This window comes from Hydra vulgaris, chromosome 09, assembly GCF_038396675.1.
Source record: "Hydra vulgaris chromosome 09, alternate assembly HydraT2T_AEP".
NCBI lineage: Eukaryota > Metazoa > Cnidaria > Hydrozoa > Anthoathecata > Hydridae > Hydra > Hydra vulgaris.
The window spans coordinates 5,820,001-5,842,579 of record NC_088928.1 but is presented as its reverse complement, the minus strand read 5'-3'; the positions used below and the strand labels follow the sequence as shown (position 1 = coordinate 5,842,579).

At 29.9% G+C, this 22,579-nt stretch overlaps 1 protein-coding gene across 1 annotated transcript in view; it reads right to left on the bottom strand.

Annotated features, from left to right (window-relative positions):
- Positions 1 to 13,788: 13,788 nt before the first annotated feature.
- The window catches only part of LOC100206735 (calpain-9), a 27,016-nt gene continuing 18,225 nt past the window's right edge, over positions 13,789 to 22,579 (bottom strand). Inside the window, exons 10-16 of the mRNA XM_065804592.1 lie at positions 18,813 to 19,039; positions 18,340 to 18,382; positions 17,398 to 17,466; positions 15,140 to 15,197; positions 14,656 to 14,979; positions 14,266 to 14,309; positions 13,789 to 14,182 (exon numbers count right to left, since the gene is read on the bottom strand). Of these exons, the coding sequence (XP_065660664.1) occupies positions 14,156 to 14,182; positions 14,266 to 14,309; positions 14,656 to 14,979; positions 15,140 to 15,197; positions 17,398 to 17,466; positions 18,340 to 18,382; positions 18,813 to 19,039 (792 nt within the window). The 3' untranslated portion in view covers positions 13,789 to 14,155. The remainder of the gene's footprint in view (positions 14,183 to 14,265; positions 14,310 to 14,655; positions 14,980 to 15,139; positions 15,198 to 17,397; positions 17,467 to 18,339; positions 18,383 to 18,812; positions 19,040 to 22,579) is intronic.

Below are 22,579 nucleotides of genomic sequence, written 5' to 3'. Positions count from 1 at the left end.
AAAGCGGATAACTTAGCATTTAAAAAAGCCGCTTCTTGTAGGTCAGAAATAATTGATCGTTATTTTGAATGCGTCGCCAAGCAATATTAACAGACTGGTATAACTTCTGGGTATTTGTAATTGTGATGAAACAGGTTTTTTCGGTGACCAAGGCAAAGCAACCGTAGAGTGTCGAAAATGGACAAAACGTGCATTTAAACTTACTGGCAACAATGGCAAGAGGTGGTTCAGTTGGAACCAAATATTCAATTTCAAAATTAGATTGGATGGAGCACGATACGTTTATTGAATGGGTAAAATTTATAGCCAAAACTGAGCAAATTGGTAGTATTCATATTTTAGTATTAGATGAGCATACAACTCACATAGTTTTGGAAGCGGTATTGCAGTGCAAGAAACACAATATAATCTTGATTTGTTTATCAGAGCATTCAACACATTTTCTACAATCATTGGATAGAGGTGTCTATTTTCATGTCAAACAAGCATAGAAAGAAATTCTTACAAAGTATTACAAAGACTCAAAATGTAAGAATTTGGATAAAAAAAAATTTCCACTGTTGCTCAAACTGCTTTACGAGAGTGGTATATGTTTTACACACTTGCACGCAATTACTGGTTTCCAGTACACTGGTTTATTTCCATTTAATAAAACATAAATCATAAGGCGTTACCAATCACACAAACGTTTAATCTACCTTCATCACCATCTTGCTCATATACAGCTTCATTATCTTCAACAGCACCTACTCCAACTACACACTAATTTCCATCTTTCTCAACTACACCAACTTCAAGTTTTGATAGGTATCAAGCATGTGTTGAGCGTTGCAAAAACATTATTGAAATAGAGTTAAAGCAGTTTTTTAAGCTAGAAATTAATCGCATGTTAAGAAATCAAAGTAGTGCAACATGTCAAAATTTAGCGGAAAATGTATTACCAAAGAAAATGTGATTGAATTCCTCAAACAAAAAGATGAAGAAAAAGCCAGAAAGAAAGTCGTGAAAGTTGCTAAACTTAACGCAAAGCGCAGACTCTCTATGCCAAGCACTCAAATGCCTGAGCATAACAATGCTGAGCAACCTCAGCAAAACAATAATGAAGAACAAGTACCAGCAGCCAAACGATTAAAAGTTGCAAAATGTAAAAAATGTAGAGCACAGTTACACACAGAAATGTTGGAATGCGAAAATTCGATAAGTCGGGAACGGGTGTGCAAAGAAACATGTTAACCAAAGAAATATGTAGTTGGAACTAAATTTTTTTTTGTGCAAAAAATGTAAAAACTTTAATATAGTTTCCTAAGTATAAGTTGTGTTAAAAAAAATAATTAAAAAAAAGTTAAAATTTTAAAATTTTAATGTTTTCTCAAGTGTGCTGTTTTATCAGAATGTCGCATAAAAGCGCGCAATTTTTTTTCTTTACATTTAAGGTGGTCCTCTACAGAAAAGGCTAACTTTTGAAAGCAAAGAGTTTTCGATTTAATTTTTTCACCAAAAATGTGGTTCTATAAACTATTTACGAAAATCAACTTTAAAAAAAAAAATGTCTCCATTAGCCAACTATTTAAAAAATGAAAAAAAAAACTAGCATTTTTTGAGAGAGAAGCATTTTATATTATTCACAGTATATAAAAAGTTACAAGATTTGAAACAAACATAGAAAAATTGGTGGACAAATGGCCAACATTAGTCTCATGAAAAAGTACTTTCCTTATTTTATTTTATATATCCTTCTCTCATCCGGATCCTTTTTAATTATGTGAAAAATCAAAACAAAATTAGATAAAAAGCTTAAGTCCAAAGTCCAAAGTTATCATGTTTTAAAGATTTTTGTTCAAAGCAAAACTTTATTCTGAGAAAACGACAAATATATAAAACAAAAGAATAAAACCATAATAAAAAGTTCACAAAAACATATCAAAACCCTCCAGGAATATATTTCGAGTTTTTTTCTTCATCATCTTTGTCTAAGTAACCCTTTTTAATTGTTCTTAGATGTTTTTTTCTCTTTTTGACACGGTCACTTTTGAAGACCGCTTTACAGTTTCTTTCTTCTTTCCATTAAGTTTTATAGGCGTAACATATCCTGTTAGATAAAATTTATTTAGTACAGAGAGGATTCCATTAGGCCCTTCATTAAATTTAATAACAGATGAATTAGACCACTCTATCCACAAAAATATTTTTGGGCAGCGTCTCCAAATAATCTGGTTGAGTGCCTTGTTGGCGTTTTGGGTCTTACCATGGAGACATTTTTTCAGTAAATCATCTGAAGATAAATCAGTAAAAGTTGATTTCAAAATGTTAAAGACTGCAACAGAAAGATTCACTTGCTCTACATAAGGATTTACACCATGAACTCTGTCTAAATGATATTTACACCAAGTTTCTGAATCTCTTAGGCACATATGGTGTCGCCATTCCTTGTCGTCAAAATCTGTGCAATGAAACAAAACAGCTCAAACAGCTTTTTTCATAGCATACAAATTTCCAAGATTGTTTTTAATGGCTAGGCCATAGAAGTTCTGCATAGAATTGATCACAGATTTAGTTAACATTCCTCTTCCATGGAGTGGTGTGTTTGTTCCTTTGTAAGTCTTAACAACCTTACAAAGTCTAGTACCCATTCTCTTCTGTACATGGCCAATACATTCCAATTTTGTGATTTTAATGTTCAAATCTTTGTAAGGGTCGCTTTCAATTACATCTTTAAAGGAGGAAACGTCACCATCTCCTAAGTATTCATTATAAATCAGGTTGTTTTTTTCTATTGAGCGATTGAATATTTTGACTGCCCTTTATTCCATAGCACCCAAAGAACCAACATGGTTAATAGTGCATTGATGATTTGCAAACCATTCTGAATATTCTGGAGTTGACTTTTTATTTTCCCGAGAGACACAGCCATGGCAAAATTTTGTACTTCAACAAAAGTACTTCAACATCAATACATTTTTTTATCAATGATTGTTGTTACTACTCCATTATGGGAGGAATATCCTCGGGTTTGCCAGGTTCCATCAATGGTAACACGTTTTTGATCTGGGCATTCAGAATTAGAATGGAAGCTTTTAGCAGCTTTTAGCAGCTTTTAGCATGCTTTCACCAGCTGCTGTATGTAGTGATCGACCGAAACCGAATTTTGAGCCGAAACCGAAAGTACCGAAATTTCGGTTCAGTTAAGCCGTAGCCGAAACCGAAACCGAATTTTTGGCCGAAACCGAAATTTCGGCCGAAATTTGAAAAAGAATGTTTAAAATCCCTGAACCTTTTATGATCACTGAATTAAAGCTAAAAAAATTATTCTATATATATCTAATCTTTTTCATGTTTTCTGGCAAAAGACTGTTTCTTTAATTTGAAAGAATGCCTCCAGCAGTTAAAAACAACCTTTTTACTTCGGTAGATGTCTAAGAAATCTCTTTGCTACTTTTGCCAAAACAAACTTTGCTTTTTATGTTGTTTTCTAATATAAATCTATGAAACTTCAGAACTTCTTCGGAATTTGAATCAATTTTTGAGATATTGTCAACCCAACCAGGCATTGCAAATTGCAACATTTCAGCCCTCTGCTGTTTTGTTCTGGTGTCAAATAAGGGTATTGTTCTATTTTTAATTGTAATAGGCTCAACTTGATCTGAGGTTGGTATATTTTCAGAACTGCCGGTAGTTGTAAGTATTGCTTTTTCAGTTTTTTAGAGTAAACGACTTCTTAAATGTGATGAAAGTCCGCTAAGTGATTGAAGTTTGGATTGTGCGATCCACGAGATATTTTCAAATTGCAGATATTGCAAGTTCCGTATTTGAAATCACTAGCTGTCACGGTAAAATGATTCCATAAACCAGTTTTTTATCGATTATTTTCCATTATAAAATTTAGCGCTGAGAAACTTTTGATGAAACTATTGGTTTGGGTTGCTTTACTTAAATGTTAATTCATTTTAAGAATGATTTGAGAATAGTAACTTAAAACTATTATGAACGTGATTTCAATTAAAACTTTTACAATTGTTATAATTAAAAATTGATTTACTATCAAACGATTACAATTAGGAAACCGTCATGATCACACTCTATATAAAAAATTAAAAAAATCTTATAAAAAATTCAGTTCATTTCGGTTGCGTTTTGAACCGAAATTTCGGCCGAAACAGGAAAAGTAAACAAATTGTTGAAGCAGAAATTTCGGTTTCGGTTTCGGCCAAAACTTCGGCCAAAATTTCGGCCAAAGCCAAAAGTTTTCGTTCACTAGCTGTATGATATGCTTCCTTTATAGAATCTTGAGTGTGACGATGATAACAATTGTTTGTGATACTAAATACGTTCAAGCAAGAAAAAAATCTTTCCATGGTTTCAAAACCAACACCAATCTCTCGTGAGGCAATAATGCTTCTAATATTTATATCAAACGGCTCCTTCATTTTTGAACCTTCCTCTTTACTAATATATCACAGGGTTTTGAGGTAAAAAATAGCTCTCTGTTTAAACAATATTCGCAGTGTATTTCTAAAGAATGGGCTGACCCCTTTCGAGATTTTAAATTGTCAACAACTTATATGTTTTTGTTGCAAGTATTTCCCAAATTTTTCTATAACAGTTTTAAAAATCTTGAAGTTTATTAAAATAAAATAATCAAATTTATCAACGTTATTATTCTCCTTTACATCTGATTGTGAAGACTTACTTTCTGTGTCAGAAGAAAAATCTACATCATCAACAGTATTTGATATATCAATTTTAACTTCTTTGTTTTGTTTGTCATCACTGCATATGACAGATTTGTTGTGAAGATGCTGATTCGTTCTCTTTCTTTTCCTGTTAAAAATTTTCTTATTCCCCTAAGCCATAATTTTAAATATAATTCGCTTGGTACCAATACAAATGGGGTTGCAATATAAACAAATATCCAAAAGCTCCTAAAATTGACAGCACTTTTTTCATTTCGAACAACTTGTACAGTAGGGCAGGTCGAATTACAACTTTTTTGCGATTTCAGTGTTTGGCATTATGGAGATAATTTCTAAACAGTCCAAAAACACATCCTGGAAAATTTTATGAAATTAAAATAGTTTCTTCATGAGCGATTTTAGCTTTGAAGTTGGGTCCTAAGGCTTTCCGCGCAACATTTACTGCGGCATTGTATTATAATTCAAGAACCAACTAATTTATATATAAAATAAAATAAATAAAAAGCAAAAGGACTGACAGTTACTTAGAAATAAAAAAAAAAAAAAATAAAGTACTCTAAGTCAAAAAAATATATTTTTTTTCTAAGTTAGATATTCATACTTTAACAAAATTCTTTTGTAAATTCTGGTCCGGATTTTATAAAAAAAACGCAAATTTAAAATGTTGAAAATTTGTTTAATGGTTATATCAGGGGTCTAAAACTGTAATCCTGCGGCTCTTTTTTTAAAATTATTTAATGAATATTTATTTTAACTATTTAATGAAAAACCTCTCAACCTTAAATAGGTTGCCGACGCCTGGGTTATATAATAGAATATCTTAATTATTTCAGATAAGTTAAATTTATCCAATAAGTTAAATTTTAATAACGATTATTAAAAACCTTTGAAATAACTGTCAAAATTTTAAATTATATAAAAAATATCATTATATGTCTCACCGTAATAACGTTTAGACATAAAATAGAAGACATAAAACTCTTTCTATGCTTTTTGCTTAGAATTTTTGCTAAAATATACTTATGACGCGCTTCCTTTCCAAAAACAGTACGAGAAGCCATGGAAACAAGTTGTACAGATCTCTCAACACTCTGTGAATGTGAAGGAAGACCTGGGAGGTCAATTTTTTCTCCAGATAATAACTTTTCTACTATCTCTTCATCAGTAATATCTTGAGTTGTTGCTGGTTCATCTATGTCTTCATCAAAAATGTTTATGAGCTCATACCACATATGAGCATCAATGTTAATTTCTGGAATTTTATTAATTCTGTTTATAACTTGGCCATCTTTTTTGCGATTTCTAATATCAAGTAATCTCTACATTGCTATTGATCTTATATATATTTCCTCTGACTTTAACATTGAGTACAAAATATTCTCAGGAAGTAGGCAAAAAGTATTGAACCTTAAGTTTGCTAAGCAAATATCTTGCACCTCTTTTCCTTGGAGCTTGATTTGGTTAATCATAAAATATATAATTGATGGAGCTTCGTGTAACTTATTGCTCTTTTTATGGAGGAACCATGTAGAAACATAGACTTGGACAATATAGGTTACCAAAATAATTAATTTAGAATCAGGAACTAGTACTCGGACATATAAAGACATCAACCGTATTGCCAATGTTAACCAACGAGAATGAGTAAGGGGACCAATTTTCCAACTTGAATATTTAACACTCATATTTCCAGTGGCAATTGCAATGCAATATTCATATAAAAGCCTCTGGTCACTACTTAAATCATCTAAAATTTCTTTTTCTAAAACAATAGTTGGAGACTTAATAACACCAAAATTAACAACTAAATTAAGCTCATTATTGATATTTGCCATTTTACCTAAAGGTCCAGCAAAATGGTTTGGTGAATTAGTTACTCCATCAATTTTTTTAAACAAAGATCTAAAGGGAAGCTCATTCTGATGAAGATTGCAGCCTATAGTCTGAAGTTTTCGTCCTAGTTTTTTCTCTAACTCTACAACCATTCCTGCTTTATGACCTGTGTTTGTGGAAGTATTGTCTGCCAAAACTGCTTTTAGAGTGTTTAAAGTATCATACTCTTCAAGAACTTCGTATAGGCACTGAGCTTGCTTTTTTCCTGTTGCTCCAACAAGAGGTAAAACTTTGTGAGTAAGATACTCCCCACTGTAAAGGTAAGGGAGAAGTTCTTTAGTCACAGTCATGTCATGTTCTTTCTCTGTTGATCTCTTTAACACAACCTCACCATCTTCTCTTTTTTTTTCTCTTATAACTAAAGTTTCATTATCAATTTTACCATCAACACCAAGGCAAACAAACTCTCTGTTATTTTCAACGGATTTTAAGTCTGACAATACTTTAACTGACTTTTTTTGTCTGTCTATTTTGGATTTGTCTAAAACTAAACTTGATATAATTGCTGGATCATTAAACAGTCCTGATAGATCGAGCAAAAGAGCATTCCCTAATGCAGCTCCAATCGAACTTCCTATATCGTTTCTGATCAACTCAATAGCAAACTTTGGAAACTTCCAAAGATTGTAAATTCCTGATGGACTTCTTGCAGGCTCCCATATCTAAAAGAAAAGTTATAAAGTTAATTAAAAAAAAATTTTATATAAAAAAGTGATATGTTAAAAAAAAGAAAGTAAATTTAAAAAATGTAACAATGAACTAAATTTCGATTTATTAGTTAATTACCTCACTTGAGCTAGAAATAACAGATTCTGAATCAGATTCTGATAATACTATTTCTGGAAGTAAATTAAATGTTTCTTGTTGTAATGATTGTTCCATATTTTTATGTTCAGTTTTATGTTTCTTTAAAGATCCTTTTCTAGACCTTTCACAATCAACTGAGCCAAGTTGAAATGATCCTTTAGGACCTGACTTATCTCTCTGGTTTTTTTAAATATAACCTTTCTTCTACAGGAACCTAAATATTATTTGATAATATTGAGAAATTGCATATGAATTTCATAGTATTAAACTTTATCACTCTAGTAATATACTTGTGTTCATTTTATTTAAAAAAAAACTTTTATTTTATTTATCTGTTATTAAAAAATAACATAGTATTTTTTTATCTGGACTACATGTGCATAAAATATGAGTATTAGGACAATTATCTTCACTACATTTGATATTTTTATCATTGCAAAGTACAACTTTAAGGTCACATGTGCAGGAACTGATATCAAAAAGCCTATCCAATTTTTTAGAAGTGTTTTTTTCTGTTAATACTTTGCATTTTCTTCGGTTAATTAACCTAGATATATTTAAAAGTACTCCAACTTTTTTTTCGACACAATATGTGGACATTAATGGTAGCCGAGTGTTAACTTTTTTCCAAATCATGATTACTTTTTCAGCTATCAGTTTTACAATTACGCTAAAGCAATAACTTGGATAAGTATTGTTAAGAAAATAAAAATATTGAATAATCTGTCTGTTTGTAGGTGGTTCTGTATTTGCAAGAGGGTTAGGGCTTCCACCAAACTTGCTTTTTGTGCAATTTCTTGTTTTACGCTTGTTTGAAAACATTATTTTTCGTCCACAAAACTTTCTTTTTTCCACACAATTATAACATTTGTTTATTTTGCGTAAGTGCGGCAATCTTTAATTTGTATCAAAATGTAAGTGATAAAGATGGCGTTGCAAAAAAATTTTTAATTAAATATACCAATATTTAAAATCATTTTAGCTCAACTTAAATTTTAGCTTAACCAAGCACATTTTTTTCACCTATTAATCAAATCTCTTTATTACCAAACCCCTGATTCCAAAATCGACCTGCCCTATTGTACAGGCTGTTTTATAACTTATGACTTTAAGTTGCGTATAACCAAAACGAGGTTTTATATTCACATTAATTTTTAACAATAAAAAAGATATTTGACTAGTTATTAACCTAAAAATAACTCAAAATGTGGTTGCTATAGGCGTTTCTAAGGATACTTAATTAAGATACTTAAATATAACAGCTTTATATCTTTTTTAATAGAGTTTGTTTACAATCCAATATAATCAGAGACTATTCACAAGTGATGAATAAATAAAATAGGCTTTTAAAAAAAAAAAAAAAATTTTATAAAAATAAGCTTTTATGAGTGTAGGACCACCTTAATATTTTCGCTAGTTTTATTATTATTTTTTTAACATATATTTATATTATCTTATGTAATTTTTTATTACCTAATAAAAAAAATTAATAAAAATATGAAAAATAAAAAAGTTACTTAATTTTTATTGATAAGGGGTCGTCCATAAAGTACGTACGCAAAAAATTTTGAAATTTGACCCCCCCCCCTCCCCCCTGTTGCCATGCGTACATTTATGTCCCCACCCCCCCTTAAAAGTACGTACGTTTCTCAAATACCCCCCCTCCTCAAATATCCCCCCCCCATCCCTCCTTTTTTTTTTTCTTAATTAAAAAGTTTAATACTTTATACTACCCCAAAGCTTTTTGCTTACGCATTTTAAAAACGTCTTTAAGTATAAATGCAAATAATTATATAAATAAATTTAAAATTAATTAATGTAAGTGTGTATTTGGGCGAAAGGTTTATGCGGCGGCAACAGTCGGCGGAGATCCAGGTTCCATTCTCGGTGAAATTTAGGAAAACTTTTTTCGTTTTTTTAACGAATCAAATGTAAATAAACTATACTTAAGGTGGACGTTTTTTTCAGGCACCCCTTTTTAGTAAGTAAAAAACGAGTCTAAGGTGAGATCTGTAATATTGAAAACAAAGGGTAAAACCCAGTGGGAGGGAGCAACAGCAAATTTTGTGCCCTTTTGCTATTTTAAGAAACTTTTTATTTTAGCAAAACCTAGCGGTCTTTGAGACGCCATTGACACGTTTTTTTTGGGGTGACTCCGTCCCATCAACCACGGCCCTCAGGTCTTACTCAGGGCCAGTATATAAGGGCGGGCATGTGTGCATGGGCCCCCTCAGGATTTTTTGATGTTTTGATTTTTGATGATAGAACACTTTCACACAACGTGCAAACTTATGTTTGTTAATATGCCAAATGAGGTGGCCTTGCAAAAAATTTGGATGGCGGAGGCCATCCAAATTTTTTTCCAAATCTAAAAGTTATAACCATGCAAAATTTACACCCCTCTCATTTTGGGGGTCGGGAGGGTAAGCGTTTTAAGGCTTTTTGTTCACAGGCCTCCGCCATCCCGATATTTTGCAAGGCCTCCTCATTTGGCATAGGTATAAACAAACTTAAGTTATGAGTTTGCACGATGTGTGAAAGTGTCCTATCTGGAACATCAAAAAATTCTGAGGGCGCCCATACATGTGCGTGCATAGAGGAAAACTATACCCTCTACTTCATATACCATACATCTTTTTATGTTGGCAAACTAGAATCTTTAGTCAGAATGTAACTTTTCTATTGATTAGCTGGTTAATTGTGATAAATTAGAAAATCGAAGTACGTACTTTAAATTGAACCCTCCCCCCCCCCCCCCTCCCATACGCTTTCGTACGCTTTTTGAAGACCCCCCCCCCTCCCCCCTATGAGCGTACGTACTTTATGGACGACCCCTAAGTGTGCGGTTTGAGCCGGTATTTTTTTTTTTTAGGTGCCCAACGTTCTTGTTACGAGGTCCCAACGTTCTTGTTACAGAACACCGCGGAGGTGCATTTAACTAGGAAGTTCACGCCTCCTTCCTTACCGTGACGCAAAAATTTGACAGGAGCTCGTTTCGAACCTGGAACTCCTATAAAGCAAGCACACTAACCACTGCGCCACAGCCGCACAACCGTTTAACTCTATTTTTTTTAGATTACTTATTTTGATGTGGTAATGTGAATTACAATTTTTGAGGAACCGTTTATGTAATGTAATTTTAAAAGTAAACAGCTCTATCTAAAACAACTATTGGTAATCTACCTAAAATAAATAATTAATTAATAATAACTTAAAAGTAATATACCTAAATCTACATAACAGTGCTATAGGTAAACCTACGTAAAAAATACATTTATAACAACTTTATAACAAACAAAATTAATTGCATGATTTGATGCTTACAGACTAACAAACAGTCATAGTTAATTAAAGCATCGGTAAAAATAAGACTAAAAGATGTGTATTTTATGCTTGTGGGTCTTTATTTTTTTGTTTATTTGTTGTTGAAATATTTAAAGAATACCCAAATACGACGATGATTAAACGCATGTTTTTGAAACAAAGAAATTTTATTTGCAACAAATTTTTGAAAATATTTAATTGCAACAAATTTTTGAAAATTTTCGGCAATTTTGAGAGAAATTTCCCGAAAAATTTCCGAAAGGCTTCAACCCTAATATTTAGACACTATTTTTTAAATGTTGTAAATAAAATATTTTTTCCAAGCAAAAATTATTATTTAGCAATTCGTCAGTCAAAAAAAAAATGGCCATATTCAAGATTTTATTTAGTTTTCTGTTTTAAAATGTGAAGTTTATGAAAAAGGATAAGAGTACATGTGTGAAAAGAATTGAAAAAGTAAATTATAAATTACATTTACTCGAAAACATAAAAAATAAATATGCCGCCTTTTGTTTCTTGACTGATGAATTATTTCAACAACAACAACAAAAGAAAAGAATATATATATTGTAAAACATATTTTATATATATATATTATATATATTGTGTATATTATATATATTTATATATTATATATATATTTATATATTATATATTTATATATATATATATATATATATATGTATATATATATATATATATATATATATATATATATATATATATATATATATTGTGTATATATTATATATATTTATATATTATATATATATTTATCCGTGTCAACGTCATGGAAGTTTTTTAATAATTAAAGGAAGTATCCAGAAGTTTCCAGAAGCATGCAAAAGCTTCCAGAAGTTTCCAGAAGAAGCATCTGGAAGCACTTAGTAGCATCCAGAAATATCCAAAAACATTCAGAACCATCCAGACGCATCCAGAAGCTTCCAGAGGCATCGAAAATAAGCATTTAGAATCTTCCAGAACAGGTTCATACAGGTTCATTTTACTATATAAGAGACATGTAAATCGACATGTAATTCAGTCAGTACATGGAAGTCAATCAGTCAGTATTATCAAGACAGTTTATCGAAGAGAGTATTATCAAAGTGTTTTATCGAAGAACATCAATACAAGAAGTAAAATACAACAAGTGTTTCATTACATCAAGACAGTCCACATCCAACCAAGACGTTGTGTTCCACAGAGCATTGTTGTATCATCACAAGGTAAATGTAACACGGTAAGCCTTGAGAAGCGTGATTATTTATTTTTATGACTTCAAGTGCAAAAATGGATCCCGACAGTCTTGGATTGGAACTAAGAAAGAAAATTATTGGCGATTACGTAAGAGGAATGTCACAAAAAAGTATTTGTGATAAATATCGCGTGAAAAAATGAACCGTATCAAGACTATGTTCCAAATATCGTTCTACGGGGAAGTTGACAGCAGATAAAAAAGGTGGAAGACCGCGTTCCACCACTTCTAGAGAGGATTCTATGATCGTCAGATCCGTCAAGAAGGATCCCTGGATATCAGTCGAGATACAAAAGCAATTAGAGCTGCCTGTATCGGACCGAACAATCAGACCACGTGCTGTTGAGGCCGGATTGTTTTCTCGAAGCCCTGCAAAGAAACCGCTATATTCACTAAAAAACCAGAAGAAAAGACTCCTGTTTGCTACATCTCATATCGACTGGAATGTGCAGAAATGGCGAACTGTCCTGTTCAGTGATGAATCGCAGTTCAACATCATTGGGAGCGATGGCATTTGCCGTGTACGTCGATCGGCCGGAAAACGCCTCGATTTACGTTACTGCCATAAGACCGTGAAGCATGGTGGAGGCAATGTAATGGTCTGGGGGTGTTTTCTGCTAACGGTCTAGGTCCAATATATTGAAACGCTGGAATAATGGACCGTTTCATGTATAAAAATATCCTGAAAGTCATGCTGAATGGAATACGCCAATAAAATGGGTTTTTCAGCAAGACAACGATCCGAAACACACTGCAAAAGTAGTCAAGCATTGGTTTCAAGACAACCACCTATCGGTTATGGATTGGCCGCCTCAATCTCCGGATCTCAACCCTATCGAGAACCTGTGGGAGATCGTCAACCGCAGAATTAATCGTAAAGGTGTTCATAATAAGAATCAACTGTTTGAACAAATCCAAAAGGCCTGGGCAGCGATTCCACAAAGTTTCATTGATCACCTGATCGAATCTATGCCTCGAAGATGCAAGGGTGTGATCGACAACAAAGGATTCGCCACGAAATATTGATAGCAAAATACTGCTTGGTCAACATTTTGTCGAGTTGCATTTGTTTTGTCCAGAAGGAAATCAACTTTTTTTAATACTTTTGATTAATTTATTAATTTTTGTGTACAAATAATGAACTTTGTGATGAATAAAACTTGAAGAACTTTGTCTCTAAACAGTTACGTAGTTATTTCTCTAAATTGAAAAAATGCAGCACTTTTATATAAAGAAACTAAATTAGCATTATTTGGTTGCACTCGTTTTGTCCGATACTGTATATATATATATATATATATATATATATATATATATATATATATATATATATATATAATATAATTATAATATAATATAATATAATATAATATAATATAATATAATATATATAATATAATATAATATAATATATAATATAATATAATATAATATAATATAATATATATATATATATATAATATAATATAATATAATATAATATAATATAATATATATATCTATATATATATATATATATATATATATATATATATATATATATATATATATATATATATATTATATATATATATATATATATATATATATATATATGTATATATGTATATATATATATATATATATATATATATATATATATATATATATATATATATATATATATATATATATATATATATATATATATATATATATATATATATATATATAATAAAATCTCATTTTCCAAAGACAGAATTTTCGATCCATTTTTAATCATTTATTAAGCGCAATTTCAATTTAATTAATGTATTTTTTTATTAATCAAAACATGTGTAAACTTAATATTTATTTAAATATCATCATATTGATACAAAACAAATTTGTAACCTAGCTACAAAAATACCACTACATCACGGCAAAAACCGAAAAATAAAAACCATAATAAAAATATTTGAATAAAATCCTAAACTAATACAAAATATATAAAAGTAAAAAAATAATACACAGATATAGTACTATTCAATGACAAAAAATAAAATAATCATTCAAATTTAGAAATAACCACGTAACGATCATTTAATGTTGCCACAAGCAAGAAATCAACAACAACAAAAATAAACCATCTCTTGGTAAATAAACCTTGAACCTTGAATTCGTTATATTTTGAACATGTAAAAAGAGATCTGTGTGTCATTGGTAATTAAGTGTAAATAGCTGACATGATATACTAAAAAATAAAATAAAAACTCAGCTTATTTAATTTATGGGATTAAAAAAAAATTCAAAACACAAAGAAAGTTAAAGTCTTACGTCATCCAAAGTAAATGATTTTCCTTGATAAGATAAATATGACTCTAAAAAATAAATGAATAAAAGTTTTAATTTTTCAACATTAATTGTTGAGTACTTTACCAGCTTTGCAATCAATGCGCTCTTTGCATATACTTATGGTATATACAAAGAGTGTCTTGATTGTAAATGTATTTATTAGTAAAGCACCTAATAGTGTATGTATTTAGTAGTAGATTGTGCCAATCTACTAATATTAAAAAATATACTATTAGGTCCAAAATATCGATTGCAAAACAGTTAAAGCAAATCGTATGAAAATTTTTCTCTATTGATGTAAATATTCTTCAGCATAAGATATTAAGAGTAATAAGTACTTTATATAAAACGTGAAAAAATAATTTAGTTTACCAAAACTAGATCGCACTCGACAGCATGCTTGAATATAGTCATCAAAAGATACATTGCCATGTTTATTTACATATCGTAAAGCAAGCGATGACAATGCAGGAGAACTGAGTTTAAAGCCAAGTTTAGCCAGTGCATCACGCAACTCAATAGCATCCATGTCTCCACTACCGTCTTTATCATATGCATTAAAATTATTTTTCCATTCCATAACTGTACGCCAACATGATCTAAATTCATTATAGTCTAATCTTCCATTTCTATCACGATCTGTCATTGCCACCATACTACGACAGGCTTCTAAACTAAACTCTTTTCCGTGCATTTCTATTAGATAAAATTATACTTATTAAAAAATTTTGGTTCAAAAAACCTCTGTGATTGAACATAAAAATCTAGAAATACTCTCTTCATTTACAAATAAATAATTGAATAATTGAATTTATCTAATAAAGTTATTTTACAAAACAAAAGACAGCTAAAATACCTGTTTTCAATGCAGCGGTTAGTACAGTTTGTAGCTCAAATGCATCAATTTCTTCATCCTAAACATTTTTTAACATTTCTTTAACATTATATTAATTCTTCTTTAAACTAATTTTTAACATTTCTTTAAATTAATATTAAGGAAGAGGATTGAAGCTACGTAACATGGGGGATAGGGTTGAAACTACTTATAACAAAGATGAAGGGTTAAATCGTTATCACTTTATAAGCAGGTAAACTTTTAGTTAGTTGAATTACAAAGTTACTTAACCTATTAAGGTAAAGTAACTTTGTAATTCAAGTTACCCAATAAAAATGTTAATCACTAACATAAATATATCTGTTAATCACTAACATAAATATATAAAACAACCACCACCTACATGTTTCATATCTTTCACAAACATTTTTGGCCCTTCAAGTAACTTTCCGCCAGTTAATTCTTATCTCTTACTAAATTCACAAGAATGAGTGAATTTAGAAAGAGATAAGATTTAACTGGGATTAGACCAAGAACAGCTTGTTCTTTGTAAGCCTAGCTTAAATTCGGCTGTTCCTTCTTCAGATATTAGTGTATTGATGGCAAATATCCTTTGATTCAAAAAGTCTCCAATAGTCACATGCTTGGCTTGGGCATATACTTACGCATGATTTCACCTATTTTAGGAGAAATATGGTTTGAATCCTCTGACCATTCTTTTATGTGCTTCCGCTTAGCAACTTTTCACTCTATCACCTTTCTCTTTGTTCTTTGATGTTCTCCTTTTTCTCAAGACTCCAATCTTTTTTTTGTAACTTCTGATCAAATTGACCTTTTTTTCTTTGCCTGCTAAGATTACTTCTCTTTATTGTTCTCGCCATTATCTTTCTTATGATTCTATTCTCTTCCTCAACAAATCCCTTACTCACCCCTGTATGGAATACCGTTGTTATATTTAGGCTGGTTCTCCTAATTGCGCTCTTTCTTTCTAGAAAAGATCCAAAAACGTTTTAAAAAACATAGTTTTGACATCTGCCATGCTTGAAGCTCTCTCTCACGTTCGCAAAGTTGTATCTTTTTCTCTTTTCTACAAACACTATCATGGTTGGTGTTCAAAGGAGCTACCGCCTCTAGTACCATCAACTAAAACTCGTTCTCGCTTGACTTGTCATTTGCAATTGTCAAGTTGCATCATTTTACAGTATCTGTCTTGGCATGCTTGAAAAACTTTTATTTATCTAGTTTTTTCCCCCGCACTTTAACCATTTGGAACTACCATCTTCATGTTTTCCTGACTCATACAATCTACAACTTTTCAAGTCCTCTGTCAACAGTTTCCTTGTTCTTTAACTCTATTCTTAGTTTTTTAGTAACTCCCAACTTTATAGTCGATGCTTGCAACTATTGGGAGTTGGTAGTGAATTAGTTTCAAAAAAAAACAAACTTTTGATTAGATTTTTTTAATTAGACACTTTTTACATAAAAATTAAAAAAAAACTATTAACAAATTAATCATTAAGAAAGATTAATGTGTTAATAGTTTTTAACAAAGACTTCAATAGTCCTATGCTTGGTATGGGACTATTGAAGTTTTTCATTACACAAATACTCCAATAGTCACATACTTGCCTAGGGCATATACTTATGTATCAGTCCATCTAAATGTCATGAAATTAAGTTTGCATCCTATGACCATTTCTGTATGTGTTTCCATCTATCACCTCTTCATTCAATCACATTTCTCTCTCTTTTTCTTATTTTATTGTTTTCCTGCTTCTTAAGACTCCACTCTTATCAATTTATCTCAATCAATTGACAGAGCCTATTCTTACTATCCATCAGCCAATATTATTGTTAGTGTTAACTTTAAATGCTCATCACACTGAATGTAAGCCATTATAGCTTTAGGTGATTCAGATCATACTATGATCTTTTTAAAACTATGATGGCATACTTCGCCAAGCTCACCTATCATCACACTTCATACGTTACCTTAAAATTTAGTCAATTAAAATTGATGAATAATTAGTCAAATAAAATGACAAAGAAATAATTTTTGTTGGACACTATAACCAATGTTAAGCAACTTAAGTTGCTTTAAGTTAATTTAAGTTCTAAATAACTATTAAACATTTTTGTTATTGTTAAAAATAATTGTAAAAATTTTTTTTATTTTTTAGATTTTTTTCTTTTCAGATGAGATTGATAAGATAATATTTCTCAGAATACGATTGCATTTAAAATCTAAAATACATTCAACTTTTTTAAATTTTTTTTACCTTTCCAGCAACTTTGACAAAGAATGGTTTAAATTTGGCATCAAAACTGGCATCTTCACTGGCTGATTCCTTTCAACAAAAAAAAACATTAATAAATATCATAAACCTCAAAAAATATTTCAATAAATAAATGACAAACTACCTAAACATCAAACTAAGAAAAATATTTGATACAAGAAAAGAAAAGGAACTTTTTGATCTCACAAAAAATTATGTTAAAAATAACTGGCTCCATGGTAAAATTGTTAAAACTATGAAAACATTAATCATTTTTATTAAATAAAACAATTTACTTAAGAAAATTTTTTACTTTTCTTAATACTTTATTTGTATTATGTTCTGTTAGTCAATTATTAAAAAATAAACACAAAACTTAAAACAAATTGTTACTCATAAAATAAGTATTACTTAGGAATACCCAGAGGTAATAATAATTTTGATAAAATTTTGTAAAAAAGTAAATTTTTCTTTATTACTTTTACATGATGCAACCTTCATGTAATTATGTATTAAATGATGCAACATTAATGATATAACTTTAATGGCTTTGAAAACCCTGACAGTTCTGGAGTGCCAATTACAACTGCAAAACATCAAGCTGTACTTATCATGTACACAAAACATCAAGATTGTAGAGCAGCAACTCATCAATAACAACTAGCACATTTTCTTACATACAATTGTTAATATAGTTTAATTGGCTGCAAATAGAAAAAAGTGTTTATGGGCATATGTCAGAAAATCACAACAATAATTACCTGGCAAGGCAATTCACGCCTAAATGGATGGTTATTTCAAATCAATGCTAAACTAATGCAGCTTCCCATAAATAATATGGGCAAATATTTTGATTATTTAGTTAAAATAAATTTAAAAATCTTTTTGTTCTTTTAATTCATTATATCATTACTTCTGGATACCTCTAAGAACTTTATTACTCACTTGTTTTGGTTTATATTCAATTTGTGTTAATGTATCCATGCAACTAAGTAAATAGAACAAAAAAATATATAAAAAACTCACAAAATATCAAAACAGATAGAGTCAGATAATAAAAATCTTCTATTATAAATTTTTTAGATAAGGAAATAATTTTTTATTTTAAATACACTTTTAAATTAAAAAATGAAAAATTATTTTATAAATATTTAACAACTGTTTTATTGTGATGATGCCATTGATACTTATATCATTATATATGATTAACACTTTTAACAACTGTTGTAATGTAGCAATATAATTGATAATATTACTAAAACAACATGTTACTAAAGTTAAACATGGCACACATTATTGTAGTATAATCACTGTTAACAATACCACAATTAAATAATGTTTATTATAATTTCATTGATGGCATCAGTTAAGTTATATAGAAAAAAAATATGACTATAACAAAAATCTAAAAATAATACCTTGATTTGTGAGCTTTCTCAGAAAACATTCTCAATATAAAATCTCCCTCTTCGTTATTTTTAAAAGTTGAAGGTAAAATTGCATACTCCCCAGGTGGTAAACTAAATCTTCCTGTCACTTCACGTGCATTGACAAAATTTTCAGAACGAGCAAATGATTTGTGATATAAAAAGAAGTCTTTGTTTAAACGATCTTGTTCAATGTATTCATTAACATCATCTTCAAGCTATTAAAATAAAATTTCAAAGGCATTTTATAAAAATATTATGAGACTTAATAGATGTTGCATTAACTCATCAATTCTTTCCAGTGCAGGTATACTAACTTTACTCTGCAAAATCAGCCATTACCAGGCTTTTTTTATTTTTTTATAAAAAGATATAAAAAAAAAACTTTATAGCTTATTTTTACATAGCTTAAAATCAAAAAGCTATGAAAAGCAGAAATTATGACACTATCCTAGTCATTGGACCAGACGCTATCCTAGGAAAAAAATTTGGACAGCAGTACACCCCCTTCCCGGATGTATTTAGCAGAAATATTGCCAGAATATTGATGTTTTTTCATGCAAAAAATGTCGTAAAAATAAAAAAATAAAAAAAAAGTTCCTCAATTATTTTTTTTCAAAAACCAATTTAAATTTAATTAAAAAAAAAATTAAATCAATACCCCATATATTGATACCACCCCAATTCAATGAATAAGTTGATGAAAAATTAAGTATTAAAAAAAAAAATTAAATTAAATTCATTAAAAAATAGTACAGAAAAAAACTTTTTCTTAATGCATGCCATTCCTGGCTTGGTCAGGAAGTGTATGTGTTACTTTCATTTACTTTAATTCATGAAAAAGTTAATAATAAATAAGGACAAGAATGGCGCGCATTACTTTGAGTTACTTAAATTAAGAAAAAAAATTAAATCTTCCATTGCAATGCACAGTAATCAGGAATAACTTAAAATTAGGCTAAAATTAATCTGTTTGAAAATAATTATTTGGGGAGAAAGAAAAATTTTTTTTGTAAGAATTCTTTTTGTATTCACATTAAAATTTTTGTTCAGAAATGTCAGGAAAAACTCTTAAAACACAAAAACTGAAGTTAAATTATTAGCTTTTACGTTGCTAATTTTTTTTATGAAATAAGCTTTTTAAAAACACATTGTTTCAAAATGGGGCAAGTTGGGGCAGCTAAGGCTAATTTTAATGATAAAAAAAAGCTGTTTTTGGTCACTTTTAAACTTAAATTAATGTTTAAGTCTATTATTTCAGCACTTATTTGTTATACTGTTAGAATCATAAGAAACTGTAGAAAATAATTAGATAATAAAATTATTTAAATTGCGCTACTCAAAAAACTGTATTTTGGCCAAATTTTAAGTTTTTCTAAATCGCTGTGCAATTGAATGATCTAATTGCTTTATTTTTTTTTTGCTTCTATTTTTACAAATAGTTGTTTAAAAGCATTTTTTAAAAAACTAATCAGAGTATGAAATGATTAAAAATTACTATTTTAAAAAGACTATGTTACTTTTTTAAACAATTTTTTTTTGCAACTTTTTGAAAAAAATGTTTATACAATTTAAAATATTATATTTTTTTCTTTTCAATAATTTAATTTCACCTTTCCATAATTTAAATAAAACTTTTTCATTCATTAAATAATTGTTAGAAGTAATTTGCAAAAGTGTTTTGCGTAACTTTAATAAAATATTTCTAAAGATAAGTTTTAAAGTAATTTATTTCAAACGCAATTAAAAATGTAACAAGAAGTAATTTTTTAATTTTTACCTTTTTTAAATTTAGTTTAGCGTTGCTTTTTTCAGCGCATTTCTGAAATGTTTAATTCATCAAAAAATCTAAACAGCCGTAGTCAAGTTGTCAACCAAAAATAACATTTACGTGGTCAGTAACAGTGTCCGTTGCTTTCAAAGCCTGATGTTTTTTTAAATAGTTTTGAAAAAAGATGTTGAGTGGAAAACAACAACAACAAAAAATTCTTTTATAATAGGGGGTTAACAGATTAAATTTGGAAACTGTTGGAGCTGTTTAATGTCAGAAAATTAAAAAATTTTATTAATTTTTTTATATATTTAAAATAAAAATACAAAATATTTAAAAAAATTTTTAACAAAAAATTCAATGCTGATAGCATTAAATTATTTGTAAAAAAATCAATTTTTTTTTAGTGCTACAGTAAACTTCTGGTTATTGGAACTGGAACTTATTCGAATTTCCTGCTTATTCGAAGAAATTTTAATTCCCTGGGAATTTTCCTTAACAAACCCATGCAAATACCCATCAGTTATTTGAACACGCAGTTATTCAAAATTTCGGTTATTCAAAACAATTTTTTACTCCCCGCGACGAAAACCCTGTCAGTTATTCGAAGTTTTTCTTTGTTTGAAGATACCATTCCATTGCATTTCAAAACGTAACGTTATTAAATGTTATCAAAATATTATAAACGAAATGTTATTAAAATACAATTAAAAAATCGAAGACATTGCAAAGTAGTGCGGTAGAGGTTTCAACATGGCATCTAAACAAAAGAAAACAGTTCTGACAATCAAAGAAAAATGTCTTAAAGATTTAAAAAAAGGACTAACTAAAAAAAATGTTGCAAAAAAGTTCAGTGTTCCTCAAAACACTTTAACTTACTGGATTACGCATAACAAAAACATAATTAGTAAGTATGAGTCAGGTCAATTTGGAGCAAAGAGACAAAAGTTATGTTTGGGAAAGCATGATTCCGTTGATAAAGCTGTATATAAATGGTTTATGGAGTGCACGTGAACAAAATGTACTGATTGGTGGATACATCATTAGAGAAAAAGCTTTAAGTTTTGCAAAAGAGCTTAACATTGCGGATTTTAAGGCTTCAGAAGGGTGGCTTGATTGGTGGAAAAATAGACATAATGTTGTTTTTCGAAGCGGAAAAGACATCAAGTTGGAAGCAAACCCATTTGCCCACTATCCTCTAAAGGTATGCATTGAGAGATATTTACAACGCTGACAAGTTTGGTTTATTTTATCAACAGTCACCAACAAAAACCTTTTACCTAAAAGGTGAACGATGTGCAGGAGGAAAATTAAGCAAAGTTCGTTTAACAGGCTTAGCAGCAGGAAATGGGGTTGGTGAAAAGCTGCCTATGTTTATAATCGGAAAAGCAGAAAAACCACGATGTTTCAAAGGTGTCAAAAGTCTACCTTGTCAGTACAAGTCCCAAAATAATTCCTGGATGGACTCTAAAATCTTTACTGATTATGTAAGGAGACTTGATGCAAAGTTTAATGCTGAGGGTAGAAAAGTTGCACTAATCATAGATAACTGCCCAGCTCATCCTAATGTTGAAAATCTCAAAGCAATTGAATTAGTATTTTTACCACCAAACACAACCTCCAAAACGCAACCAATAGACCAAGGAGTCATAAGGGCATTGAAGACTTTTTATCACATGAATGTTGTGAGGCGTCAGATAAAATACATCGATGCTGTAAAACGATCCCCAATATCAACATTCTTGAAGCTATGAGCATGTTGGTCAAGTCATGGGATGCTGTATCGACTAACACTGTAATAAATTGTTTTAGAAAGGCAGGCATCTCAAAGGAAATTCCAGTTGCAAACATAAATGAAGAAAACGTCAAAGAGCTTAGATTACGTGGCTTAGTAGAGAAAGATTTTGCTGTTAAATATTACGTAAACATAGATTTTAATATTTGTACAAGCGAAGCAATCGCTATCACAGATCGAGAAATTCTGGAT